Source organism: Erpetoichthys calabaricus, chromosome 5, assembly GCF_900747795.2.
Source record: "Erpetoichthys calabaricus chromosome 5, fErpCal1.3, whole genome shotgun sequence".
Taxonomy (NCBI): Eukaryota; Metazoa; Chordata; class Cladistia; order Polypteriformes; family Polypteridae; genus Erpetoichthys; species Erpetoichthys calabaricus.
The window spans coordinates 17,868,235-17,894,432 of record NC_041398.2 but is presented as its reverse complement, the minus strand read 5'-3'; the positions used below and the strand labels follow the sequence as shown (position 1 = coordinate 17,894,432).

Here is a 26,198-nt window from a genome sequence, read left to right as displayed (position 1 = left end):
CACCAACCCACCCACACACACACACACAGCTTGTGTGAAAAAATGCGCCCGCACGGTCGGACGACTTGATTGATTATATATGATGAACATTTGCAAAATCCATAATGCTGCTTTCAGTAAGTACAATGCACACACATTTAATTTGTCAGCCACTTTTTGCCAGCCGACTTTTCTGGTTTGGGCTGATTTTGCAGTGTTACCGCTTGTGCATATTAAATGTTGAAATCCTTCGAGGAACAAATTAACTAACTAACACCAACCCACCCCCACACACACACAGCTTCTGTGAAGAAATGAGCCCGTACTTTCATAATTTTGTTGCAGCCTATTAACTGTTTTAGACGCTGCATTCAGCAATTCACATCCACGACAAACATGCCTCTTTTTACATGGTCCTGCTTTGGTGGGCGGGAAACGTTTTCCGTGTTCCTGCAGGACCATCTAAGAAGATGCATGTTTGTCGCGGAAACGAATTGCTGCATGTACGTGTAAAACAGTTTGCTATGGTGCATGCGGTTGTGCGTCATAAGCGAAAAGTCAACGTGGCTCAGAGGTGCATATGTACTGTAGCCCAGATGAAGATAAATGACGGCGTTTTTTCCCAGTCGACGCGTCCGAGTTGGTGGGCGTGGCTCTGCGAGTTGTCGTCGTAATCCAATGGTCTTAGAGTTGGTGGGCGTGGTTCCTTCCTGCTTGCGCCATGGGCGGCTTACTTGTCGGCGGCTTAGTGAATCCACGCCCCTTTCGGCATGCTTTCCATGGGTGGCTACTTGTCTTCCAGTTTAGTGAATTATATATATAGATTATGGCAGGTGGCTGGAGCCCTTACCCAGCAGGGAGAACTCTACAGTGGAAGGACTGGGAAGAGAGATTATTAAGAGCATTATCTCCTCCGGAACACTAGGTGGCAACCTCCTGAGATTGCAGTGGTGCCTTGGACTCCCACAGAGGTCCATGGGAGTTGGAGTTTGGTGCAGCCCTGTTGGGTTCCATGGGTGCCGCCAGGGTGTGCTGCAGGTAATGCTGAGCCCTTTCTTGCAGCACTTCCACCACACTCAGACAAAAGGTCACCGGACACCTGGAGCACTTCCGAGTACCCTATTAGAGGAGCCAGCTGCCACTACTCAGGCCGTCAGAGTTGGGAGGAGGTGGATGAAGCTTGCCAGGAGGAGTGGAGATGGACAGAAAAGAAAAGAAAAGAAAAGGAGAAAGGTCTGTTTTGTGCTGTTTTATGGTGGGGAAAGAGGGGAAGGTGTTTCCCACGGGAAAATAAAAAATTTTAAAAAAGCATGTGCTGATCTTGAGGCCTGCATCTTTCTGTGTCAGATTTGGGTGGCAGGAGTATTCTCTGCAGGTGACAATATTTACTGCATTACAGTAGGACAGGTTAATTAGCATGATGAAATATTGTTTAACGTCTCTAAAAAGAAATCTGTTTTCCAGTGTGGTTGTGCACGTATGGATAGTCCTGTGTCATTTCCCAGAAGGGAGCAGTTTAAAGAAATGATGTGCTGTGTGTGTGTGTGTTTTTTCAGGTGTTATGGGGGTTAATATTACAGGTATCTTCTCAGAAATTTTAACCTCATTATTTCATTGATTCCTGCATAAGGAAGTTGCTTGGACTAAAGAAGCACAACAGGCTTTTGTTGTACAACTTCACTTCTTTGTCATCTCAGTCCTATTAAATAGTTTGTGGTGGGAGAGGTCACATCCAGTATTGAGGTCGGGGCAGTATTTTCACAGAAATCAAATCAAACATAGCGACTACATCCTTTTGTATATTTCTCACAAATCAAAATGATGATATTGCTAACTGAGAATTGCGATCCATAAAACTGGCTTTAGAACATTTGAGACACTGGCTGGAGAGTACATAGTTACCCTTTGTTATCTATACAGACACAAGAATTTAGGGAACCTTTAAACTGCTCAAAGACTGAATGCACGACAAGCCTGTTGACCTTTATTTTTTAGTCAGTTCAATTGTATAATTACGCAATGATCTGGGGAACAAAATAGAAAAGGTGGTGCATTCCAAATTTAACATAATCCAGATATACCTTTAGAAGAACATGAGGTCATTTTACATCCACATCGATTTTTGGCTACAACCTTATTAATCAAGCCAATTGAACTTATGAAAAAAGTCAGAATCTTTGGTCAAAGACATTTTGGAAAAAACATTGTACCAGGAGAATTAAGAAAGGTTGTTTTGGAATGGGTTCATTTCAATAAAATGTTTGGTCATCCAGGCATAAAACAAACCTTTTGATGGATACACATGTATGGTGACATACGTCATTATGGAATGGCTTATGAATTTTGTGTTCGGTCTAAGTCTTCTTCAGGTCTACCAATAGGATTGTTACAACCCATCCCTGCTGCCAACAGGCCCTCCGAATGTGTTAGCATGGACTTATGACTCTCTCTCTCTCTCTCTCTCTTTCTTTCTTAGGAAAGCAGAAGTGGACAATGGTAGACTGTGAGATGGAGCATGTTGTCGAAGACCTCAGGGCCCTCGAGAGCCAGATTCAGCAACTCCTGTCCAGACGGAGGCACCTGAGAGAGCTGAATGCTTGCCTGCTAAAAGAGTTTTCCCCGACAGCTGAAATAGTCACAGCAATGGCATGCCGCTCACTTTCAGGGCCAAGTGAGTTTTACTCCTGCTCCCTTTCGGAGTGACGATGATGAGGGAATTAGCCTGTTTCAACTGTGCAGAATAGGGTTTAAGGCTAGATCAACTGCATTGGCCCAGGCAAGCATCTTCATCCAGAACTAGTTGTAACTTCTCACAAAATGTAGCATAAATGCAAATAATTTAATTACCATTTCACCTCTAAATATTTACTGTATTAAAACTATAACAGCAGACTAAAGATTAAATAAAAAATCCGGACAAAGTGGCATTAATACAAATAACTTAATTACTATTTCAAACAGCTGTAACACTCCCCCAGTTCAGCTCTGCTCTTCCAAGACCTTAAATGTGGCCTTACTAAATGTTAGAGCATTAACAAACAAGATCTTTTTCATCAGTTATCTTATTAGTTATAGGAAAATCAACTTTCTTGCATTAATTGAAACGTGGCTTAGCTCTGATAGTTGAGCTTTTTTAATCAAATCTGTACCTCCGAATTACAGCTTTACTCATGCGGTTCACCAAGACAAAAAAGGCAGCAGTTTAGCAAATATTTATTTGAGCTGGTTAAAGTGTAAAGATGTCAGCTTTGGTATGTTCGCATCTTTTGAGTATTTTGCCTGTTATTCAAGGCGTTTCTCAGTTTCTAGTATTATCCATGTATAGACCTCCTAAATATAATGCGTCTTTCTTTGAGGAATTCTCAGACTTAGTGTCAATTATAACAACTACTATGACAGGCTCCTAATTGTTGGTGACTTTAATTTTTATATTGATAATACCGAAAGCTAAAGAATTCATGAACCTCCTGCACTCTTTTGATCTGAGATCAGCAGATTAGCCAGCCAGCACACAAAGGGGGGCACACGCTGGATTTAGTGATTACTAAAGGATTAAATGTTGATGTGAGGCAGATCGTAGATATCCGTTTATCAGACCACTGTTTATATTGTTTACTACAATAGTGATAATAATGTAAATTGTAAAGCGGAAAATGTTATTGCTAATGTGAGAGCTGCCGCTGACATAGTTACTCCTGAAAAGACAGTTGAAAAATTGTCCAACACTGTTATACCATGGAAGACCAAAAGACTGTCTGATTTAAAGAAAAGAAGCAGGAGAGCTGAGTGTAAACAGAGAAGAACTAAATTGATTATCCACTATGAAATATTGAAGGCTAAAATAACAGAATACAACAACATATTCTGTCTTGAGAGGTGGTGCTACATCTCTAAAATTATAACTAATAATGCAGATAATCCAAGAGCCTATTGATCATTTGCTAAACCCTGGTCACTTATGGAATACCTCCCAAAAACTTCCAGTGAAACTTGTCAGGCTTTTACTATATTTTTTAATCACAAAATTAATGATATTAGAAAAAATATAGTGCATCCCCCCAATACTAATCCTATTAAATCCTGGTACTCCATTTTAAGCAAATTAAATTCTTTCACCAGGAAAGATTTACCCAATCTATGTAGAATAATTTCTCATCTGAAACCCTCCATCTGCGTCCTTGACCATCAAGCTTTTTCAAAGAAGTATCCAACATGCTAATTGATAGTGTGCTTGATACAGTAAATTCATCATTAGATATGGGGGTCTTCCCAGACTGTCTTAAGACTGCTGTAGTTAAACCCCTGCTGACGAAAAATAATCTCGACTGTTTTTGACAATTTTAGACCAATTTCTAACCTGCCTTTCTTAAGTAAAATCCTAGAAACGGCAGATATTACGCAGCTAAATGATCATTTGAATAAACGCGCTATTCTTGACAAGTTTCAGTTCGGTTTTAGTACAAATCACAGTACAGATACTGCACTCACTAAAGTAGTCAATGACTTTCACGTAAATGCAGACAGAGGCCGTGTATCTGTTCTCATCCTCTTAAATCTGGGTGCCACATTTGACACCATTGATCACCCCTCTGGCAGGGTCTTAAATTGGTTTGAGCAGTGGTCCCCAACCTTTTTGACAGCAAGGACCACTTTACTAGAAGCAAATTTTTCCAGGGACCATTTGGGGGTTTGGGGTGTTGGTTGAGGATTCGGGGCGGGTTTGTAGGGTAGTTTTATACACAATTTACATTACATTTCTATTATTATTATTAAGTTATAATATCGTAATAGAAATTATACAACTTACCATAATGCAGAATCAGTGGGAGCCCTGAGCTTGTGTTCCTGCAACCAGATGATCCCATTTGGGAACGATGGAAGACAGTGACACACAAAGTGTGTTGCTTATGTTCAGTCTACTCCGTAATCTCGTTTTGGTTGCTGTCACTGCAGAAAACACTGCCTTAAAAAGATAGGATGTTGGAAATGGAAGCAGACTTGTCAGTGCTTTTGTGGCAACCTAAGGATATTCCGCCTTGACTTTAATCCAAAACGTTTGGAGATTTGAAGTTGTCTCAAACATACTTTTAAGGCCACCATCATTTGCAAGCTCAAGCAGTTGATCCTCTTCAAGCACAGACAAAGTTGATTCACCTGGCGTATTCACAAATGGGTCACAGATCAATTCCTTCCCATTTCGGGGGTCTTTTGTGGTTGGGAATAATGCTTAAACTCTATTGAAAGCTGAGATAAATGATCATACACCAGCTGGGAGAAAGACGGCACTGGCTTGGTATCTTTAACAACCTCTGCTAACGTTTGAAACATATCAAAAATCCCAATGTTCAGTTGTCGGCCCCATAAATCAAGTTTGGCTTTGAATGCAGCCACTTTATCTGCCAGCTTGAACAACAGGTATCTTCTGCCTCTGCCCCACATGCTGCTGCTCCTCCACTGCCTCAGATTTTCCTCCTCAGGGTCCTCCAGCAGTCCTCCAACATGGCTGGATACTGAGTCTGCAGAGTGGGTAAAGGTGAGGTGCCCTAGTGTCTGAATGCCAGTTCATATTGTGAGGTTTCTGAACTCTTTTGGGATCCCCCCACCCAACGGGAACATCATGCTGAAGTGCGTCCCGAAGCGCAACTGCTTCACAGTAGAGCTGTGAGCCTGCTGTTGCCCCGGCAACAAATAAGCAGTCTTAAACAGACGTGGTGATCGCACTTCGGGATGCTCTTCGGCGTGTTGTCCCGTTGATGGAGGTCCCAAGAGAGTTTAGAAAACTCACATTTTCTTGAATGAGTGCCACATTAATAGGAATGTTTCTTGAACGAGCATCACTGAACCGCATCAAAACTGTCTTCAAATGCAGCAGTTCGCATACATTTGCAACCTGAGATTTTTCTTCTTTTTTTGCATATAACAAAGACCTATGCATTGCATTTGTCATTCCAACAGATTGCACATCACAAACATCCATCCATCCATTTTCCAACCCGCTGAATCCGAACACAGGGTCACGGGGGTCTGCTGGAGCCAATCCCAGCCAACACAGGGCACAAGGCAGGAATCAATTCCGGGCAGGGTGCCAACCCACCACAGGACACACACAAACACACCCACACAACAAGCACACACTAGGGCCAATTCAGAATCACCAATCCACCTAACCAGCATGTCTTTGGATTGTGGGAGGAAACCGGAGCGCCCGGAGGAAACCCACGTAGACACGGGGAGAACATGCAAACTCCACGCAGGGAGGACCTGGGAAGTGAACGCAGGTCCCCAGGTCTCCCAACTGCGAGGCAGCAGCGCTACCCACTGTGCCACCGTGCCGCCCATCACAAACATTAACACTGTTATCATTTTTTCATGTCTGCCGTTTCTATAGGAGGGTGACAAGGAGTTCAATTCCAATGGATGTTTTTCAAATGTTGACAAGCAATAAGCAAAATGTACCACTGAAAACCACAGAAAACAAAAACAGCAAAAAAAAAAACAGTATGAGGAAAGTTCGAAGAAAGAATTATTTTTTAAAGTGTTTCTGTTTGGGGATCGTTGTGCAGATGTGCACAACTGAGCTGCGACCACAAATCTAACTGCTCTGCGGATGATTCACTCAGGCATTTCAAGGTCACTTCGTTGTAATGAAAGAATCTGCTGAATGTACTTCGTAGTAATGAGAGTTCTATAGACTCATGTCATTACTGTCGGGACCGTAACAATACTTTGTTGTAATACTCTGTCACCTCGGTCTCTCTCCTCTCTCTGCACCGCTGCAAAGCCCCGTCCACCAAGCGTTCTGAAAAGTCTGATTGAGTCTCCATTGCCGGCAGTTCTCTCGCGGCACAGCTGTCAGACGGCTGCAGCCTGGTAGTGGTAGTTGGGAACCCCTGGGTTTAAGTCTTGCTTGACAGGTAGAAAATTCTTTGTCAGTTGTGGTGATTATACTTTGACAACATGATATTCTATATGGTTTTCCACAAGGATCTATTCTGGGTCCACTGCTGTTTTTGATCTCCATGCTTTGATTAGGTCCGATTATCTCAAGGCATAATGTGAGCTACCACAGCTATGCTGACGACCCACAGCTGAAGACCCCGACTCTCCTGGCTCACTGAGCCAATGTCTAACTTGTGTTTCTGAGTGGATGAGTAGTAATTTTCCCAAACTAAATAAGGAGAAAACAGAAATCTCTATACTGTGTCTCATTAGACAATCCTAGGGTAGCACTGGTTTGACTCTGTGCCGAACGAGTGGTTACTCACAGAGTCCGCAGTATCATCATTGTTGAGGACCCAAGTGGCTGGACCAGTCCAAGGGGATGCCCACATCACATCTGGCTGTGACAGATATATGGCCATTTCCTGAGGTTGGGACTGGACTGCGTGTTGTGCCTGGGAAGTTGCCAACTAGGATCCTGAGCTGTTTCATCATGTGTTGGGTGCGGCAATGCACTGTATCAGTGCATGCTCCCTAATCTCACCTGACCTGACCTGGATGTTAGTACAGTAGAACCAACAGAAACCCCTGGCAAAAGGTTTGCTGATTGTAATAACAGCAAGCAGCTGCAAAATTTCAAGTTGGAAAGAAGGTACGGCTCACAATGCCAGACATTCAGCTGAGGATTCTGTCTCGTTGGCTAGCTCCCCATTAAATCAGGTGCTACACGGTCCTTAGGAAGACTGGGTCTGTTTCCTATAAGTTAGCCTTTCCCAGTCATTCATGTGTCAAGGTTAAAACCTGTGTTTTCCAATGCTTACAATAGAAATATCTCCCTGCTTGCTCCTGCACAAGCAGATGGTGACAGAGCATACTGAGGGTTCAATGTATTTGGATTCTAGATGCCAGGGTTCTAGAGTCCACCCTGTGTTTCCTTTACTGATCTGAATGCTACCCAGCTGTTAAGGGCTTTCTGTTGTGGAGAAATTTTCAATAAAAAATGAGCAGAGTCTATAGAAAGGCAGTCAGAATGTACAGCAGACTTTATTGCACTGCAAAGGAAACCATTGCGGAGCACGTAAAGCCATCTCATTTCATGAGCGCTTGGTGAGCCCCAAATTTATTACAATTCTTATCACAAAATATCCCTCCTTCACACGAGAGGGGCGGAGTGGTGGCTCTGAGGCTAAGGATCTGCGCTGGTATCCAGAAGGTTGCCAGTTCAAATCACTGCCCGTCACTGCCAAAAGAGATCCTACTCTGCTGGGCCCTTGAGCAAGGCCCTCAACCTTCAATTGCTCCAGAGGCACTGTGCAATGGCTGACTCTGCGCTCTGACCCCAAGGGGTATGCGAAAACTAACAAATTTCTAATATGAGAAATTGTATAAGGCGAAAGAAAGAACAGTATCCCAACATTTATTGTGCAGGGTTTCTCATGATGATGATGACCTCGCTCAGCACCTCTTCTTCTAACAATCACCTGGTGGTACAGACCTTCTCATAACAATACCCTTGCCCCCGTGGACATTGCCATAATAATCTTCTCCCCAGTAGACTTTCTCATAGCAGATTTCCTTCCCAGTCCATCTTCTTATAACAACCACTTTGGCTTGAAGGACATATTTGCCACCAGGAGGTGAGTATCACCTGATTAACCCCTCTTCGTTCTCATGTCCTAATCCTGAGCTGTTAAAGATTGATGGCCTTTTGGTTAATCAATTCTTACAATTATGTGGGCAACAAGAGGACCCACATATGAAAACTTTACTGCCTAATTAATAATGCAATTAATGGTTACTTGCTGCACTAGCATCCCTGTAAGGCTAAAATAATAGGCAACTGTGGCAGAAAGTGTCAGTATGCGGCTTCACTGATAAGGGCCAAGCTGTGGACAGCCTTGACATGGTGCTTCATCCATGAAAGAAGGATAAAAGACAGGCCTTTAACAATTGATTGTGCATTTATTGTTTATTCTAATAGAGCACACAAAACTAGCACATATATAAAGTGCAAATGAATAGGTTGTCTGCTCAGGACACATCACTACTGATGAGGAGTGAGGACTCCAAAGTCTCTAGTGATCTTCTAGTTGGAGTTATCCTGTTGCTCAATGACACGGCCACTTTTGTTGCCTCTTGGACCTTAACTCGAACCCTTCTGATCCCTTTAGCTGCAGTTTGCTGTGGCAAAGTTTATGTCTTCGGAAACTGTTTCTTGCGCATCAAGTCTGTATACTCATATTCTTCCCTGATCATTCGTGAGCAGAGTTCTTTGTCTGAAATGCTCAGGTTTGAGTTCAAAGTGTGTTTCATCATTGTGACATAGCCAGTTTGGCATCGTTGAACACCTTGACCAAGACTCTGCTTTACCTTTGGTGGTTTCCCTTCTTTCAACAGACAGAGATTCTGAAGTTCTTCACGGCGGGCCTGAAGGATGGCCACTTCCTTATCCATTCTACGTTTTCCAAACCTCTCCACCTTCTCCCAGAAAGTTTTATTGAAACTTTGGTATAAATACCAGTCTAGAGCATTCCACTTCTTTAATTGCTCCTCCTGTGCTGGGGACAGGCACTTTGGTTTCGCATTAGTGCGAGCATTGTGCCTAAAGGTGACAACATCATCCAGTGACCAACAGAGGGCATCCCGAAGGAGAACCATTGATTGATCAAAGTAGTCGGCTAATAGGATGAAATGGAAAGTCTGCTGGATTTCTGCCACCACGGACTGGGCAGACTGCAGTGAGAATTCAGCATTGTGGTCAAAGCCTAAGTCAAACCAAAGCATATTTCGAGCCAAGTGGTTAAAGCGCAGGTATGGTATGTAGTACTTCCAGGGATTAGCAATAAAGTCTTCAAAACTGGGAGAGTGTTTGAAGGCTGGTGCCAAAAAGTGAAAGTAGTTGAATGAGGACTCGGCCAAACTGACTGGGTGACGCAGAATAGAAATGTAGAAGGTGTCTGCCGGCATCACACTCTGGACCTGTAAGGGATAAGGAATATGTGGAGATCACAAAGGTGAATGGCAGGTGAAACTGCTCTAGAATTAACTAATCCTGCCTTAGGAGCAATTTAACATGTAGTATGCTGTGCCTGAGAGACAAATTCAGGGCGTGCTGACTTGTAATTACTTTCTGAGTCAAGGGTTAGCATTGTCTTACAGCACCTATCCTCTCCTTCCCTCTGCAGATCTGGAAATCAACATCTTGAGGCCAAATGCCATCACGTTCAGGGGCTCCTGGGCCTGCTACTTCTGCCTCATCACCTTCACAACTGGCACAACCGCTGTCTATCACCAGTCACATCTGGAAAAGACTTCCTTTTGTTTGTTTGCTTTGTAATTTTGGCAACAATTATACGGGGATCACCCATCCCTTCATAATCTCTTTTGTCTTATTATATCTATATATTTATATATCTACTGTATATCTATATCTATATCTATATACAGTCATATGAAAAAGTTTCGGAACCCCTCTCAGCCTGCATAATAATTGACTCTCCTTTCAACAAATAAGATAACCGTGGTCTGTGTTTCATTTACTAGGAACATCTGAGTACTGGGGTGCTTTCTGAACAAAGATTTTTAGTGACGCAGTATTTAGTTGTATGAAATTAAATCAAATGTGAAAACCTGGCTGTGCACAAATGTGGGTCCCCTCGTAATTGTGCTGATTTGAATGCCTGTCACTGCTCAATGCTGATTACTTACAACACCAAATTGATTGGATGAGCTTGTTACGCTTTGAACTTTATAGTCAGGTGTGTCCAATCAGGAGATATAAAGGTATTTAAGGTGGTCAATTACAAGTTGTGCTTCCCTTTGACTTTCCTCTGAAGAGTGACAGACAGCATGGGATCCTCAAAGCAAACCTCAAAAGATCTGAAAACAAAGATTGTTGAGTCTCCTGGTGTAGGGGAAGGCTACAAAAACTATCTCAGAGGTTTAAACTGTCAGTTTCAACTGTAAGGAATGGAATCAGGAAATAGAAGGCCACAGGCACAGTTGCTGTTAAACCCAGCAGGTCTGGCAGGCCAAGAAAAACACAGGAGCGGCATATGAGCAGGACTGTGACAATGGTTACAGACAACCGACAGATCACCTCCAAAGACCTGCAGGAACATCTGGCTGCAGATGGTGTATCTGTACATCGTTTTACAATTCGGCGCAATTTGCACAAAGAACATCTGTATGGCAGGGTGATGAGAAAGAAGCCCTTTCTGCACTCACGCCACAAACAGAGTCGCTTGTTGTATGCCAATACTCATTTAGACAAGCCAGATTCATTTGGAAACAAAGTGATTTGGACTGATGAGACAAAAATGGAGCTTTTTGGTCAGAACAAACAAGTGTTTTGCATGGTGGAAGAAGAACACCACATTCTAAGAAAAACACCTGCTACCTCCTGTCAGATTTGGTGGAGGTTCCATTGTGCTGTGGGGCTGTGCGGCGAGTTCACGGACTGGGGCCCTTGTTAAAGTCGAGGGTTGGATGAATTCAACCCAATATCAACAAATTCTTCAGGAAAATGTTCAAGCATCAGTCACAAAGTTGAAGGTACGCAGGGGTTGGATATTCCAATTAGACAATGACCCAAAACACAGTTGGAAATCTACAAAGACATTCATGCAGAGGGAGAAGTACAATGTTCTGGAATGGCCATCACAGTCCCTGGACTTGAATATCATCAGAAATCTATGGGATGATTTGAAGCAGGCTGTCCATGCTCAGCAGCCATCAAATTGAACTAAACTAGAGAGATTTTGTATGAAGAATGGTCAGAAGTACCTCCATCCAGAATCCAGACACTCATCAAAGGCTGCAGGAGGACAGCGTCTATATTTGCTAAAGGAGGCTAAATTAAGTATTGATGTCATATCTCTGTTGGGGTGCCCAAATTTATGCACCTGTCCAATTTTTTTATGATGCGTATTGCATATTTTCTGCGTAAGAGTTAAATTTGAACCCTGCTCTATGTGTGCACCTGGCATGTGTCTGAGTCTTATATCCTTCTGAGCTTAAGCTTAAAAGCTGACGCTGTTATTTTATTATTCACTATGAAAAAATGTATTTCTTGTCCTTTATATAACTCCTTTAATACAAGTGCTATATTTATGGCATAACCTTTCTTTTACAATACTGTTTCCTGTTTTGTACCAAGCTGCATCATAATATATATATATTTATATAGGCCATTGTTCTTTTTTCCATCTTCTTGAGGTTCACACAGCTCCTCAAGATAAAAATGTAAAATATACATTTTTAAAAAATGTCACGTACGTACATCCTAAACAAACAGGACTATCAATCAAGTTGTGCATGTCCTGTTAGCAACTAGGTGTAACCAATCATGTCAAAAGTTTTCTGAATTTGTAATGAATTCCTTTTAAAGAATAGTGACCTAATCACGGAATTGTATAAATAGAGCCTCAGGACATTTTTTCCTTTGTAGCAATGTGACTAACATGTGGCTACCATGTAATACACTTGTTACCTCTTTGAAGATTTAGACAAAGAATAACGAATTGACGCTTTCTCCTGCCTGTGTTTTATTGCTTAAATCAGGGCATTCCAGTTGGGGGGTGTCTGTATGTATCTGTTAATCCAATAAATTTAATGTCACTGCTGAAATCCTACTGTTTCCATAAGGCATGTCATATATTAAAGGGAAGTTGCTACTTTGAAAGCTCAGCCAATGAGAAATAAAAATCCAAAGAATTAAGAGGGGTTCCCAAACTATTTCATATGACTGTCTATCTATCTATTTATCTATTGTGAAGGACAGCCGGGTCCCATGCCCGGCAGGGACGCCACTGCAGCATCTGTTCCGGGGGAGCAGCCATGGACACTTCAATACCTCCCCCGGGACACTTGGTGGCAGCCTCCCTGGCGGACGATGATTCCCCAACCTGGCGCATGGCTCCATGGGAGATGGAGTCCTCCACAGCCTGGCTGGGGGCTCGGATGGCCGCTAGGGGGAGCTGCATGGAGTCTGCAGCCTGGCTGGTCGAATCTTCAGCCCCACCCAGAAATGCAATTAGGACCAAGTGATCAAGCACCTGGAACGATTCCGGGTGGGGTATAAAAAGGGCCAGCGACAACCAATCGAGAGAGCCAGAGTCGGGAGGAGGAGGAGGACTACTCTTGCGGAGGAGTGGTGGGAGAGGAGAAAAGAGTGCTTTTGGGACTGTGTATTGCCTGTGGGTCACGGGGAAGACGTGTGCCCACGGATGAAGAAGAAAAATAAAAAGTTCTTGTTTTTTACGTGCCTCTGTGTCCTTCTGTGCCAGGTCAGGCGCATATATAGTGCCTTTTCTACACTATCTATATTGTGGAAGCCAGCCCTGACACAGACAGACGGACACCGATGGTTCAAGCACCAACACACGTTTACTCATATTTACAGTGCACATCGATGTGTATAGATACTGCCAAAACCGCTCTGAGATGAATGACACCACAAAAACCCCAATGCTTCTCTAAACACATTGCATACAGAGATGCAATTATAGAAATTAATTAGTAAGCCTTGAATTGATAACAGCAATTTTCACTTTATTTTCTCAGTTTTTTGTTCGGTTTTATTTCTCCCTCCCTGTTTTTTCCCCCACAGTTATTTTATTTTGTTTTCTAACAAAATCTAACAGACACACAATGCAGGGAACTGGCAGCACACCATAAGAATCAGATCTGTGCTGTGGAATAGATTTTATAACCCCGTAAAGGAGCCTCTAACCTTATTTAAAGACATGCGGTAAGCTTTATACAGGTATTTTACACACATAGACACTTGACTTTTCTGTCCAGCATACAAAGCCCACCCTAGCCCCTTCCTTGCAGCAGCCCTTTCCTGTTTCTTATCTCCTACAGATGAAAGTGGCCATGTGTGCCCTCTAAGTGCAGTTTGTCATGCTGGCTTAAATGTACCATCATATGCTGTGATCTTTATGTTCATTATATTAAATTATCTATATTACTAAACGACAGTTTAATTTATGCACGGGCGGCGGACGCACCGAACGCACCACGCCGCGGACGGCGGACGCACCGACGCGCATGCGCAATGCGCCGCAGCGCCCCAGAGTCAGACCCAATGGCTTCCCAGAGTCAGTAGGTGGCGCCCAAACAACACAACCTGTAAACTAAACCTGCTCTAATCCTCTGTGCCAGCAGTCCGTGTCAGCAGAGGCAAAGGACTCACAGCTCCAAATGGAAAGAGCTCAACGATCTGTAATACGACACCGAGCCCGTACTTCCCAGAGTCAGTAGGTGGCGCCCAAACACCACAACCTGTAAACTAAACCTGCTCTAATCCACTGTGCCAGCAGTCAGTGTGGCGTATGTGAATCACATAACGGTAATTCAGTATTAAATGTAAGTTGGATTATGCTTCCTAACAGTAAACGACGTCTACCTAACGACACAGCCACAGAACAACACAGACGAGACTGCATGGATAACAACGATACACGGGGGCTCCTAACAACGCGCTTCAAACACACCAGAAGCAAAGACGTCACGGCCCCACAGAGGCAAAGGGGTCACGGCTCCAAATGGAAGGAGCGTAACGATTAGTAATACAAACACGAGCCCGTATGGCTACGACCTGTAAACGTGGGACGCACCCACCCTCCATGATATTACATCCCTCCAAATATCAGAGGGAACAGTAAGTGATTGCCATTCCTGGATTTGCGATTCTTTCGAGAATCGCGAGCTTGCTGGTATATTATAATATGTTCATACTTAAATGTTGTTTGTGTGTGTGTTGTGTTTTTTTGTTATATTTTGTTTATTCATTATTCATTACATATGTATTTTCTCCTGTATATGGATTACAAGGCCACCATGATTTTCACATGGAGGACTGCCCTCTGCCAATAAACTCATGGGGTTAAGAGGGCCAGATTGGTATTAGGAGTTGTCAGAGAACCTTTTTTTTTTGTTTGTTTGTTTGTTTTGAGTATTTTTTTTTTTTCATTTTCTGTTTTTTTCGGTTTGTTGCAGATTGACATTTTGTTGTGATTTTGCAAAATGTCGCCTTGCCTCCAAAAATTTGGCCCCAGGTTTAGAAGAGGCCTCGTTTTCAAAATGGCTAATTTCACCCAAATTAAAAGGTAGGGTTGAGCATACACGGGCAGAAAAACAGGGGAAAGCTCAGCAGCAAAAGAATTCTTAGTCATCTTCATGGGAAAAAAAAATAAGCCAAAATAAATAAACAGGGAGAAAGAAAAAGAGAGAAAGAAATAAAAAGAAATAAATGAAACACGAAAAAAAAATCAAAAATAGGTTTGTCAAAAGGCAAAATACTGGCAGTCCCCGGGTTACGTACAAGATAGGGACTGTAGGTTTGTACTTAAGGTGAATTTGTATGTAAGTCAGAACAGGTACATTACTTTAATAAATGTTATTGTTGACTGACTGTAACCAAGTGCTCTGCCAATGAATGATGGAGTTTCACTTCTTTCTGACCTTTTTATTATTTCTACTTTAATTTCAATGGTGATGGTTTTTCTCTTCTTTACTGTAGCACCAGCACTTGTATTAGATTTGTGTTTCAGATGAGCTCTTCTACACAGCACTGTACACGCTGTCACAGCAGATTAAGCACCAGTCGTCAACACGTCTGATGTACAGGGTGGTCCAGATCTAATTATGCAATTTTCATTACGCTATAACTTATTCAGTTTATTACATAGAAAATCACCCGAAAAATCCCGGACCATCGAGAAGTGTGCGAACTGACGACACGAAGAATCGTCTTCGCGCCGAACTGGAATCGTCCCCGCATAAATCAAAGTCATCCAGACGATCTGGATCTGCAGAATTAGATCAGGACTACCCAGCACTGACAAGAGACAACTTCCAGCTATGTGCATAACAGTACAAGCAGGCTTGCTATTGAGAATGAATGGGGGCAGCGAGGGGCGCTTCATCACCAGCACACATCACAGTCACCTCCACTACAGTATGCTGCCATCCGAGGCACACTACAACGCTACCCCCCGCCTCCCCGTTCACCCTCAATGGCCTCCATTCAGCCACAACAGGGTCACCACTTGCAGCAGGGGGCGGGCAGTGAAACCGCTTGCCGCCCGACGGACTCTACACTGCGCGAGCACCGAAATCGACCCCCTCCAGCCTCCGTCCTGCCACCACTTGCAGTGTCCCCGGGCTGAAGATGACGGAGCGGCAGTTACTGAGGCGCATGCGTCGCAGCTGCGGCCCCGTTCGTTTGTTGTAGGTCGGGTGTCCGTAACCTGGGGACTACCTGTATGTCTAAGAAATGCAATTTGTGATCTGATTTCAAAAAACACAACAAAGGAGGAAACAAACAAAAAATAAAAAGGGTAATCACAAAAGAATTTACAATAGCAAGAAATCTCCAACTGTTCTAGGTGCCAGCACGGGGCAGGAAACATAACCAAACACACTACGGCAAAAATGAACAGAATACAGTCAGTCAGTCAGTCAGTCAGTCAGTCAGTCAGTCATTTCCCAACCCGCTATATCCGAACACAGGGTCACTGGGGAATGCTGGAGCCAATCCCAGCCAGCATAGGGGACAAGGCAGGAACAAACCTCGTGCAGGGCGCCAGCCCACCGCAGTGCACACACACACACACACACCAAGCACACACTAGGGACAATTTAGGATTGCCAATGCACTAAACCCGCATGTCTTTGGACTGTGGGAGGAAACCCACACAGACACGGGGAGAACATGCAAACTCCACGCCGGGAGGACCCGGGAAGCGAACCCAGTTCTCCTTAACAAAACACCACATGCACAATAATGAGATTTAAAGATCAGAACGCATGACACTACATTTAAGCAAGTGTTGAGACTAAACGCTAAAACGTGACATTCTGTATGAAGGAACCCAACTCTGATGTCGTTGTTGCGTCCTTGACAAATTATAAGATCATAATTTTCAAACTGGTCGTCATACTGAAAGAACACCGAAACACACACACTACATGGGTCAACAGAATGTCTGCATTTGATAGAAAATGACTGCGCTGCTATTTATTTATTTATTTTTTTAGTTATTGGAGAACTATACTTGAGAATTAAATGACGAGCAGATGGAAGTCCAATTACTGCATGAAAACCTTAAATGTGCCTTTAAATGCACAAATAAAACTATGATGAATGCGCCTACTGTATATTAACGGGTGTCTCTACAAATGTACAGGGGTGAGCGGGCCCTGGAGTACTTAAACCCAAAGGACTTCTGAGATCATCTGATGCCAACATTCTCGGTCTCCAAAGGGCCCACTGTGCACCTTCAGTCGAATGCTCATTCTGTTATTTGGCATCTAAAGCAGATGACAGGATTTCCAGCATTTTGCTGCAACCCATCCCCACATGTATGCACACACACACACACACACACACACACACACACACACACACACACACGCATGCGCACGTCCTCACATGTCATACCTCTGGTCGGTTGAACCTCATATGGCTGCTCATCATATTGTAGTGTTGTCCATTCTGCCACCAGAAGCCCTTTACGCTGCGTGAGTTGAAAAAGTTGGGATAGTCAAAATGGTAACCCTTTGGTAGGGCAAAAGTCAGGTTGTGTTTCTCCCCAAAGCGGTAGAGCAGGTTCAGGATGGTGCAGCTGGCCGTTTTGTGGGTCTTCAGGAACATCACATTTGTTTTGGGTGTACAGAGCCGAGGAGAATGCCATGAACCTAATTTCCTCCTCTGTAGAGGATGAACTTCTGAGTCTTCCTGGTGTTGACTAACGTTTGAGCTGAAAATTAAGGCAAACAGTTTAAATAATTATTACAAGGGGACCAGGAGTGTAGGAGTGGAATGAGGAGACATCATCCAAGAACAGAAACTGACAGGGGAAGACACTCACCTCTCATGCCAGCCCACCAGTTGTTATCAACTGAAATGACACACAGGATTCTTTCAGATCTTACAAAGCCTCAGCTACCAAAAGTGCTTTTATATTATGGTCTGGAACATCAGTGACATCACATCAAGGCACATGTAGACCTTTAATGACGTAAATACTTACCTATCAGGGTAAAACTACAAATTTAGGAAGGCATCACTATGTGGAAATCCTGGGTTGTCCAAGTTTATGGATATTGTAGTGCAGCGTTGCTCATCCTTTAAGTATTTGTGTGCCGAGTTTTCATAACAGTTTTAATTGTGCCCCCCTAACATTTTTTTGAAACCCTAATGAAATTTATTCCTATATTTTTTGCTGCTGATACACCGCTACAAGTTTAAAATTTCCCTACAAATAACGAAATTACGCCACATATGGCAATATTCGCTCCCCCTTTTTTGTTACTTAGGTATGAGAACCACTGTTGTAGTGAGCTAGGGAAACCATCTTTTGATTTTCAAGCAATGGGATTTGGGGGTACATAATCAACACTTTCAAACATTACAAAAACTTTTGATGAGAACAAGCCATTCTGCTCTAAAAAGCTCATCACTCCTATTCAGTTAATTCCTCCAAAATAACATCAAGTCAGGTAGTGAAGGTGACTAAAGTGTGACTGTCCACCTGTTCACTTATTCCATGTGTCTATGGTCCTCTTTGTGAAGACAAACATCCTAATGTTTGTGTGAAATGTACCCTTATGAAGTCCCCGTGTTCTTGATGAACTCATTTTAAAGTCACCATCTCGTTCCTCTGGACTAATTCCCTTCATGATTTTAAACACTTCAGTCAGGTCTCCTCTCAATCTTCTTTTGCTTAAACTGTAAAGGCTCAGCTCTTTTAATCTTTCCTCATAACTCATCCCCTGGAGCCCTGAACCAGCCTAGTCGCTCTTCTCTGGACCTTTTCTAGTGCTGCTTTTGTAGCCTGGAGACCAAAACTGCACCCAGGACTCCAGGGGCCTCATGTATAAACGGTGCGTACGCACAGAAATGTTGCGTACGAATGTTTCCACGCTCAAATCGCGATGTATAAAACCTAAACTTGGCGTAAAGCCTCGCACATTTCCACGGTAACTCATACCTTGGCGTACGCAATTTCTCCGCTCGGTTTTGCAGACTGGCGGCACCCAGCGTCAAAGCAGTGCTACTGTTCCTGTGTGATCACACTTTCTTTCTTAGCTCCACATTCCTGACACGGCTTTATAAATACACTGAAATTAACTGCATATTGTTTATTAGTGTAATGCATCTGATTGTAATTAACCTGCAGCAATATAATGGTCCAGGGAATAGCCATAGTATTCCAAATACCAGAACTGCTTTAGCGTTGTAACTCTCACTGCATCTTCTTCTTCTTTCAGCTGCTCCCTTTAAGGGTTGCCACAGCAGATCATCTTTTTCCATATTACTCTCACTGCACCACTCGGAGTATTTATATCACTGTATCTGAGTGTGAATCACAGCAGCAGATGATCGGAAAGAGAATTATCGGTATACAGTTTCAAGCACACACTACCTCAACCACGACAAAAAGCGTCAAAGCCTTTCCTGTACGGACCTCGCGTTTCAGAAACAGTTTCATCCCAAGAACTATAAACGCACTCAATCAGTCCATCAAGTGCTGCTTGTAGAACTGTTTGTACTTATAAGTACAATCACCTCACTGTAAACTTACACTACAGTTAGAATATTGCACAACCTGCGCTACTTTATAAAGCGCGTATGATGACAATATCATTTTTAAGATGAAATGCAGCAAAATATGTTGCTTATAGTATACAGATAAAACTAACTTCATTTAAATAATCTGCATTGTTAATAATTAAACATGTGAGGACACGGTGCCGCAGCGTATAGCTGGTTCACGGATAGCTCCTGCCTTGCGCTGTATTCTTGCTGGTGCTGACACGACACTGGAAGGATAGACGGATAGAATAATTAAACATGTATTACTAAGATATTTCAATGTTCCTTAAAAGTTTTGAAGAATCGGCGTTCTAAGCTTACAGATGGCTTAACGTCTATTACAGAGCTGATTGTGTGGCGATTGGGTATTTGGAGAAAGAAAAGAACGTTTGAAAGAGACAGTACTTCTGTAATAAATTATTTCATCGAAGGTCGCACATGGCGCAGCAAGCCTCTTGCGTGAGATATGAACAAGCACTGCGCCACCGTGTCCCCATGTTTAATAACATGCTTTCATTCCTATCATCATGAAAATGATATCACGTATACATCTCAGTATTTTAATTATTCAGAGAGCTGTAATATCTCAAATGTAATGGATTCTGTGTCCTATCGGAGAAAGAGAAAGAACGGAAGCACGTAGTGATTCACACACATAGAGCACATAGAAGATCAAATACAGAACAAAGCATTTAATGTGCTACTTGAGAAACTAATAAAATAAATGATTTTAAGATGAAGTTTATGATGTTCTACTTTAATGGCAAAATCAACTACGTGATTAAAGTGGAAATTTCAAGATTAAAGTTGACATTTCGTGCTTTTTTCCCCACTGTGTGCCTATTTGTTTTGTTTGTACCCTAATAAGCTTTCATATGACACTCTGACAGTGGGCTACGACTCGCCTTTTCACGGCGACTTTGATATGTGATTTCTTTTTTATTTCGGGCACTGTGCGACTTTGTGAACTTGGATCTTTCGAGTTTCTCCGACACTCTGTCACTCGATCAGCTTCCTTTTGTTGATTATATCACTGTTTAAACCAACAAATAGTACGTTTTTCCTTTGCCTCCACTTGGTATTCACTGAAATTCTTATATTTTCCCCTGTTCTTTTTCCATTGTCTTTTCACAGAAGGCTATTTATATTGATTTGCATATTCAAAGAGGCGTAATTCTGGGAGGAGTTGGGGCGGGACAGAAGGCGCGTGCACGTGCGTTACTTTTCACGCTGATCGGGATTTATGTAGTGGAAGAACGTGACATTTTGCGTGCGCACAGATTCCTGCATCTGGATTTTTCTGTGCGTACGCACAATCCCACTTTTGTGCTTACGCCATGTTATAGTGTGAGTTCTACGCACACCATTATACATGAGGCCCCAGATGAGGCCACACCAGTGTGTTATAAAGCTTGAGCAGAACCTCCTGGGACTTGTACTCCACAAATCAAGGCGCTATATAACCTGACATTCTGTTAGCCTTCTTAATGGCTTCTGAACACTGTCTGGAAGTCGATAGCTTAGAGTCCACTACGACTCCTAACTCCTCCTCATAAGGTGGACTCTCGATTTTCAGACCACCCATTGTGTATTCAAACCTCACATTTCTCCTTCCTATGTGTAATTCTTTACATTTCCTGACATTAAATTTCATCTGCCGCAAATCTGCCCAAGCCTGTCTGCTGTCCAAGTCCTTCTGTGATGATATAACGGATTCTAAATTATCTGCCAATCCACATATCTTGGTATCATCTACAAACTTAACGAGCTTGTTACTTATATTCCTATCTGAATAATTAATAGATATTAAAAATAGCAGCGGCCCCTGCACTGACCCCTGCTGGTCACCACTGTTACCTTCACTATGTTCTGACTCCTCACACCATCACCCTCTGCTTCCTGTGACTGAGTGAATTCTGTCCCCATCTACCCACCACACCCTGAACTGACACTTCTTTTAGTTTGATGCCCACCCTCTCATGTGGCACCTCATCAAATGCTTTCTGAAAGTCCAGATAAATAATCTCATCTGCTCCACTCTGTTCATATCCTTTTGTTGCCTCCTCATAGAATTCCAGCATGTTAGTAAAACACGACCTCCCTCTTCTGAGCCCATGCTGACTGGTCAGTAAACTCCTGTCCTTGCCATGTGTTGCTCAATCTTATCCTTAATAATTCCTTCCACTAATTTTGCCTGTTATGTATGTTAAGCTCACTGGTAAACTTGGATCTGCCCGTTCACCCTTCTTATATAACGGGATAATATTTGCCATTTTCCAGTCCTTCGTAATTTCCCCAATACACAGGAACTTACTAAAAATATGTATCCATGTACAAAGTTTGAGTAACAATCATTTTTACGGATTTTATAAATATCAGGTGTTACAATATCTCAGGTGTGAAATAGACAACTTGTCCAGGAAAATGGTGTGTGGTTAATTAAGATCAGTGTTTCACAATCTTTGGGGATCATGGGAAAAATTTAGAAAACTGGAGGACCAATAGGAGTTGTTAAGGGTGACATACGTTACAAAATAAAATAAAAAAAATATATTTTTTCTAAGAAAATAAGTAATTTCCAAGTGCTGATTAAACAGAGGACCATCTTTCAGAAAGCAAAGGATGATTTGAAAGACCCCCCCATCCTTTTTAAGAATGTTCAGTTTACTTCAGGGGCGGCCAACCTGTAGTACACGCGTCATGGGTGGCACATCGGGTATTCTGAGGTGGCGCATTGTGCTGTGAGAAAGAAAATGTATAGTGCATCATTTTTACTTTTACTAAATATTTATAATTGTAAATCAGTTGTAGGCTACAATTATATCTTTAATGTTACTTACTCAAATATGTAATGTAAAAAAATAAATAAATAAAAAATAAAAATATAAATTAAAAAAATATGTAATGCAGTGTGCTTGGTGTGTTGTGCCCTGCGGTGGGCTGGCACCCTGCCCGGGGTTTGTTTCCTGCCTTGTGCCCTGTGTTGGCTGGGATTGGCTCCAGCAGACCCCCTGTGACCCTGTACTTAGGATATGGCGGGTTGGATAATAGATGGATGGATGGAATATATAATGTATAAATATAAATGGTTGGCTAAGTTCAAAAGAAACTGGAAAAGTTCTGCTCTCTGGCGAGAAGTTAAATTTTAAATATGCTTAAAAGTTAAATGATATTTTTTTAGAATTAAAAATTAAAATTCATTTTCTGATGAATTGTAAATAAAACACATTTAATTCATAAAATCAATTATGAAAGTTAACTAAAATTGCAGTCTCTGCATTCTGTCCGTGGGTCCACATGGACCACTTTTTTCCTCAAAGAGCCAATTTTAACAAAATTGCACACAAATCTGTCACAACAGCATGATGATCTTTGTAAAGTTAAGATTTCAATACATTTTTTGCTTATATATTAACATTTGTAGGTGTAAGGTCATAACAAAATCTACTCTCTCTATATATATATTGCCTTTGATTCTTGTAAGTCTAAGCATTATCCTCTGATGAAGACCCCTGATAGGGGTTGAAAGCTCAGGAATAAAACTATTTTATGATACGTGATTCGTTTTTTCTCCCTTTGTGGATCTCCAACTGCAAATATGCAAACCGTATCACAGACCTTCTCTTCCATACACTATCTATATATATAAAATCCTAAGCCTAAAAGTGCAGTGGTGACGATATTAATGTCACGTTTTATGTCACACTTTAAATTGGCTTCTTTTAAAACCTACATATATATGTTTGCTATCATTCTTTTCAGAATTTATCGAACTTTAATGTGAAGTTGTTAGATTTTTTCTGTATTTAAATTATAAACTAAACTATACTGAGAACTCGCGTCCCGCGAGACGAGACTTAACCAAGAGTGCCCAGAGATTTAACCATGCCCAGGGCAGGAAATAAAAGACAAAGCGTAGGACAGCTGCTCTACAGGCTTTTAAATGTTTGAAGTGCCGTGCGAGATGCAGAACACATGGCAGCAGCAGCAGCAGCTGATCGAGTAAAGAGGAGGTAAAAAAAAAAAAACTACACTATTTGTTTCCCATTGTATTGCCATTTAAGAGGGGGTTTCGGAGGAGCGATCACATCTCCTTGGGGTGTGTTCAGCCCTCCTTCCTCACAACACGAGTGGCAGAGATGCAAAGTGGCTGGTGAGTAAAGGGAGCAAGGACTGAACCCCCTAGTAATAACCTACCTACAGCTACACCTGAACACCAGCAAAACCAAGGACCTTGTGGTGGATTTTAGGAGGATCAGGCCCTTCCTGGACCCCGTGATCATCAGAGGTGACTGTGTGCAGAGGGTACAGACCTATAAATACCTGGGAGTGCAGCTGGATGATAAACTGGACTGGACTGCCAGTACTGATGCTCTGTGTATGAGAGGACAGAGCCGGTTATACTTCCTTAGAAGGCTGGCGTCCTTCAACATCTGCAATAAGATGCTGCAGATGTTCTATCAGACGGTTGTGGTGAGTGCCCTCTTCTATGCGGTGGTGTGCTGGGGAGGCAGCATAAAGAAGAGGGACGCCTCACGCCTGGACAAACTGGATGCGGAAGGCAGGCTCTATTGTTGGCATAGAGCTGGACAGTTTGACATCTGTGGCAGAGCGACGGGCGCTGAGCAGGCTCCTGTCAATCATGGAGAATCCACTGCATCCACTGAACAGGATCATCTCCAGACAGAGGAGCAGCTTCAGCGACAGACTGCTGTCACCATCCTGCTTCACTGACAGACTGAGGAGATCGTTCCTCCCCCACACTATGCGACTCTTCAATTCCACCCGGGGGGGTAAATGTTAAAATTATACAAAGTTATTGTCTGTCTGTGTACCTGCATTGTTATCACTCTTTAATTTAATATTTTCTTTATCAGTATGCTGCTGCTGGAGTATGTGAATTTCCCCTTGGGATTAATAAAGTATCTATCTATCTATCTATCTATCTATCTATCTATCTATCTATCTATCTATCTATCTATCTATCTATCTATCTATCTATCTATCTATCTATCTATCTATCTATCTATCTATCTATCTATCTATCTATCTATCTATCTAATAAAATAAAGTAAAGAAGGAGAAGTTGCTGGACTGCTTATATGTGCATCTTCGTATGAAACTTTTGTAGTTTTGACAGACTGATATTTACGATTTTGGCAACGGCATTTTCAGAATTTCTGTTGTACTTAAAGAGGATAAAAAACATGCGGTACTTTTTTTTTTTTTGGAAAAAGTCAATTGCCAGTAAACACCAAAAGCAATTTAGTTTATGAAAACATTTGGGGATGCAGCATGGGGAAAAGAACCTTCCATTAAAAAGCACAAAGTCGTGTGCTACAGCTGGGGCAGCCTCGATGCAGAGCCGCCACCAGTGGGAGGCAACAATGACACCTGTCTCAGGGCCCCCGCCAGGCAGAGGCGTAGCTATAGGGTTTTCAGCGCCCGGTGACAGCTCAAGATTTTGCGCCCCCTCCTGTTTGCCAAAATGCAATTGGGAAGGGAAAGAACATTTTTAAAAATTGTATTTAAAATAATAGTATCTTAAGAAAAAAAAAATCATATTTTTTCTTTTAAATAGTTTTAAATTTTTAAATATTACAATTTTTTTAAAGCACTTTTATGCGTATATTTTCAAGGTTTCACTAAATTTATGAAGATAGAACAAAGTAAAATAATTAAGACAACAATCCGTTATTAGTTTTTGTAAGACAAAATTCGTTTTCTGCATTTAAAAATGATTTTAAAGAAAGTATATAGCAAATTATAAAAGCAAAAAAATTATATATTTATAAAAACTGCATTACTTACAATTTATTCGTACAAAAATATGATGGGGAAACGTCTAGACTTTTGCAGCCATCTACTAGAATACTTCACCACAGCCCAATCCATTTTCTATCTAACACATAAACACAAATCACTTGGCACACAAATGGCGTTTGCAACAACTTAGACAATGATACACTAATGCCTCATGTCAGTCGCGCGACCTGTTTTAATAACGTTAAAAATGTTTCTGGGTGGGAGTCAAGCATGTTAGAGTAGTGGAGGGGATATATTATTGTCTGTTGGGTATGTTTTTTATTTACTTTTTAGTGCATTTAAGAATGGAAAACATTATATTCTAAAATTTCGTAACATCAATTTGGTGCCCCCTGGACGCTGTGCCTGGGGACTTATGTTCCCAACCCCCTCCCCCCCACCCCTTGCCACCCCCCAGCTACGCCACTGCCGTCAGGTTTCGCGTTTTTTTTTTTTTTTTTTCTTTCTAATATGGGCATGTTGTTCGTTTGCAGCAGTCTTCATGGCCACATTGTGACCTACAGTTCTGGAAGCTGTTCACCAAAGAAGCTTGCCGCTACAATCAAATTCAATTTCACTGGAGATTGCAGCACAGAACATTGAGGATTTATCCAAAGAGCTATGGATCCAAAGCGGTCGCTTCGTTCGCTTCGCCCTAAGGCTGGCTCTGAACAGCAGCTTGCTAAAAATATTGATTTCAATGAAATCATATCTGATTTTGCAAAAGTTAGCATCCGAAGGTGGACAGTGTGATTGTTGTTATTGTGCCGATCCGGGTAAATAAGAACATTAGCACTCATAGTTGTGTCAGAGGGGGATATTTTTTTTGTGAACTGGGTGGTTCCATTAGGCACCCATTGTTGGGACT

At 42.2% G+C, this 26,198-nt stretch overlaps 1 protein-coding gene across 1 annotated transcript; it reads right to left on the bottom strand.

Moving 5' to 3' along the window:
• Positions 1-8,956: 8,956 nt before the first annotated feature.
• Positions 8,957-17,581, bottom strand: LOC114641769 (galactose-3-O-sulfotransferase 2-like). The gene is made up of 2 exons (XM_028790790.2): positions 17,369-17,581; positions 8,957-9,897 (listed from the first exon to the last, which is right to left on the bottom strand). Exons 1-2 carry the CDS (start codon positions 17,579-17,581, stop codon positions 9,112-9,114), a joined length of 999 nt encoding a protein of 332 aa, XP_028646623.2. The 3' UTR covers positions 8,957-9,111.
• Positions 17,582-26,198: the final 8,617 nt, after the last annotated feature.

Excerpts from the sequence above, each read along its gene's own strand:
- LOC114641769 (XM_028790790.2), bottom strand. The coding sequence starts at position 17,581 with ATGTTCCTGAAGACCCACAAAACGGCCAGCTGCACCATCCTGAACCTG. Across the intron at positions 9,898-17,368 it reads TGAGGTTCAACCGACCAGAG|GTCCAGAGTGTGATGCCGGC; the intron begins GTATGACATGTG and ends TATCCCTTACAG.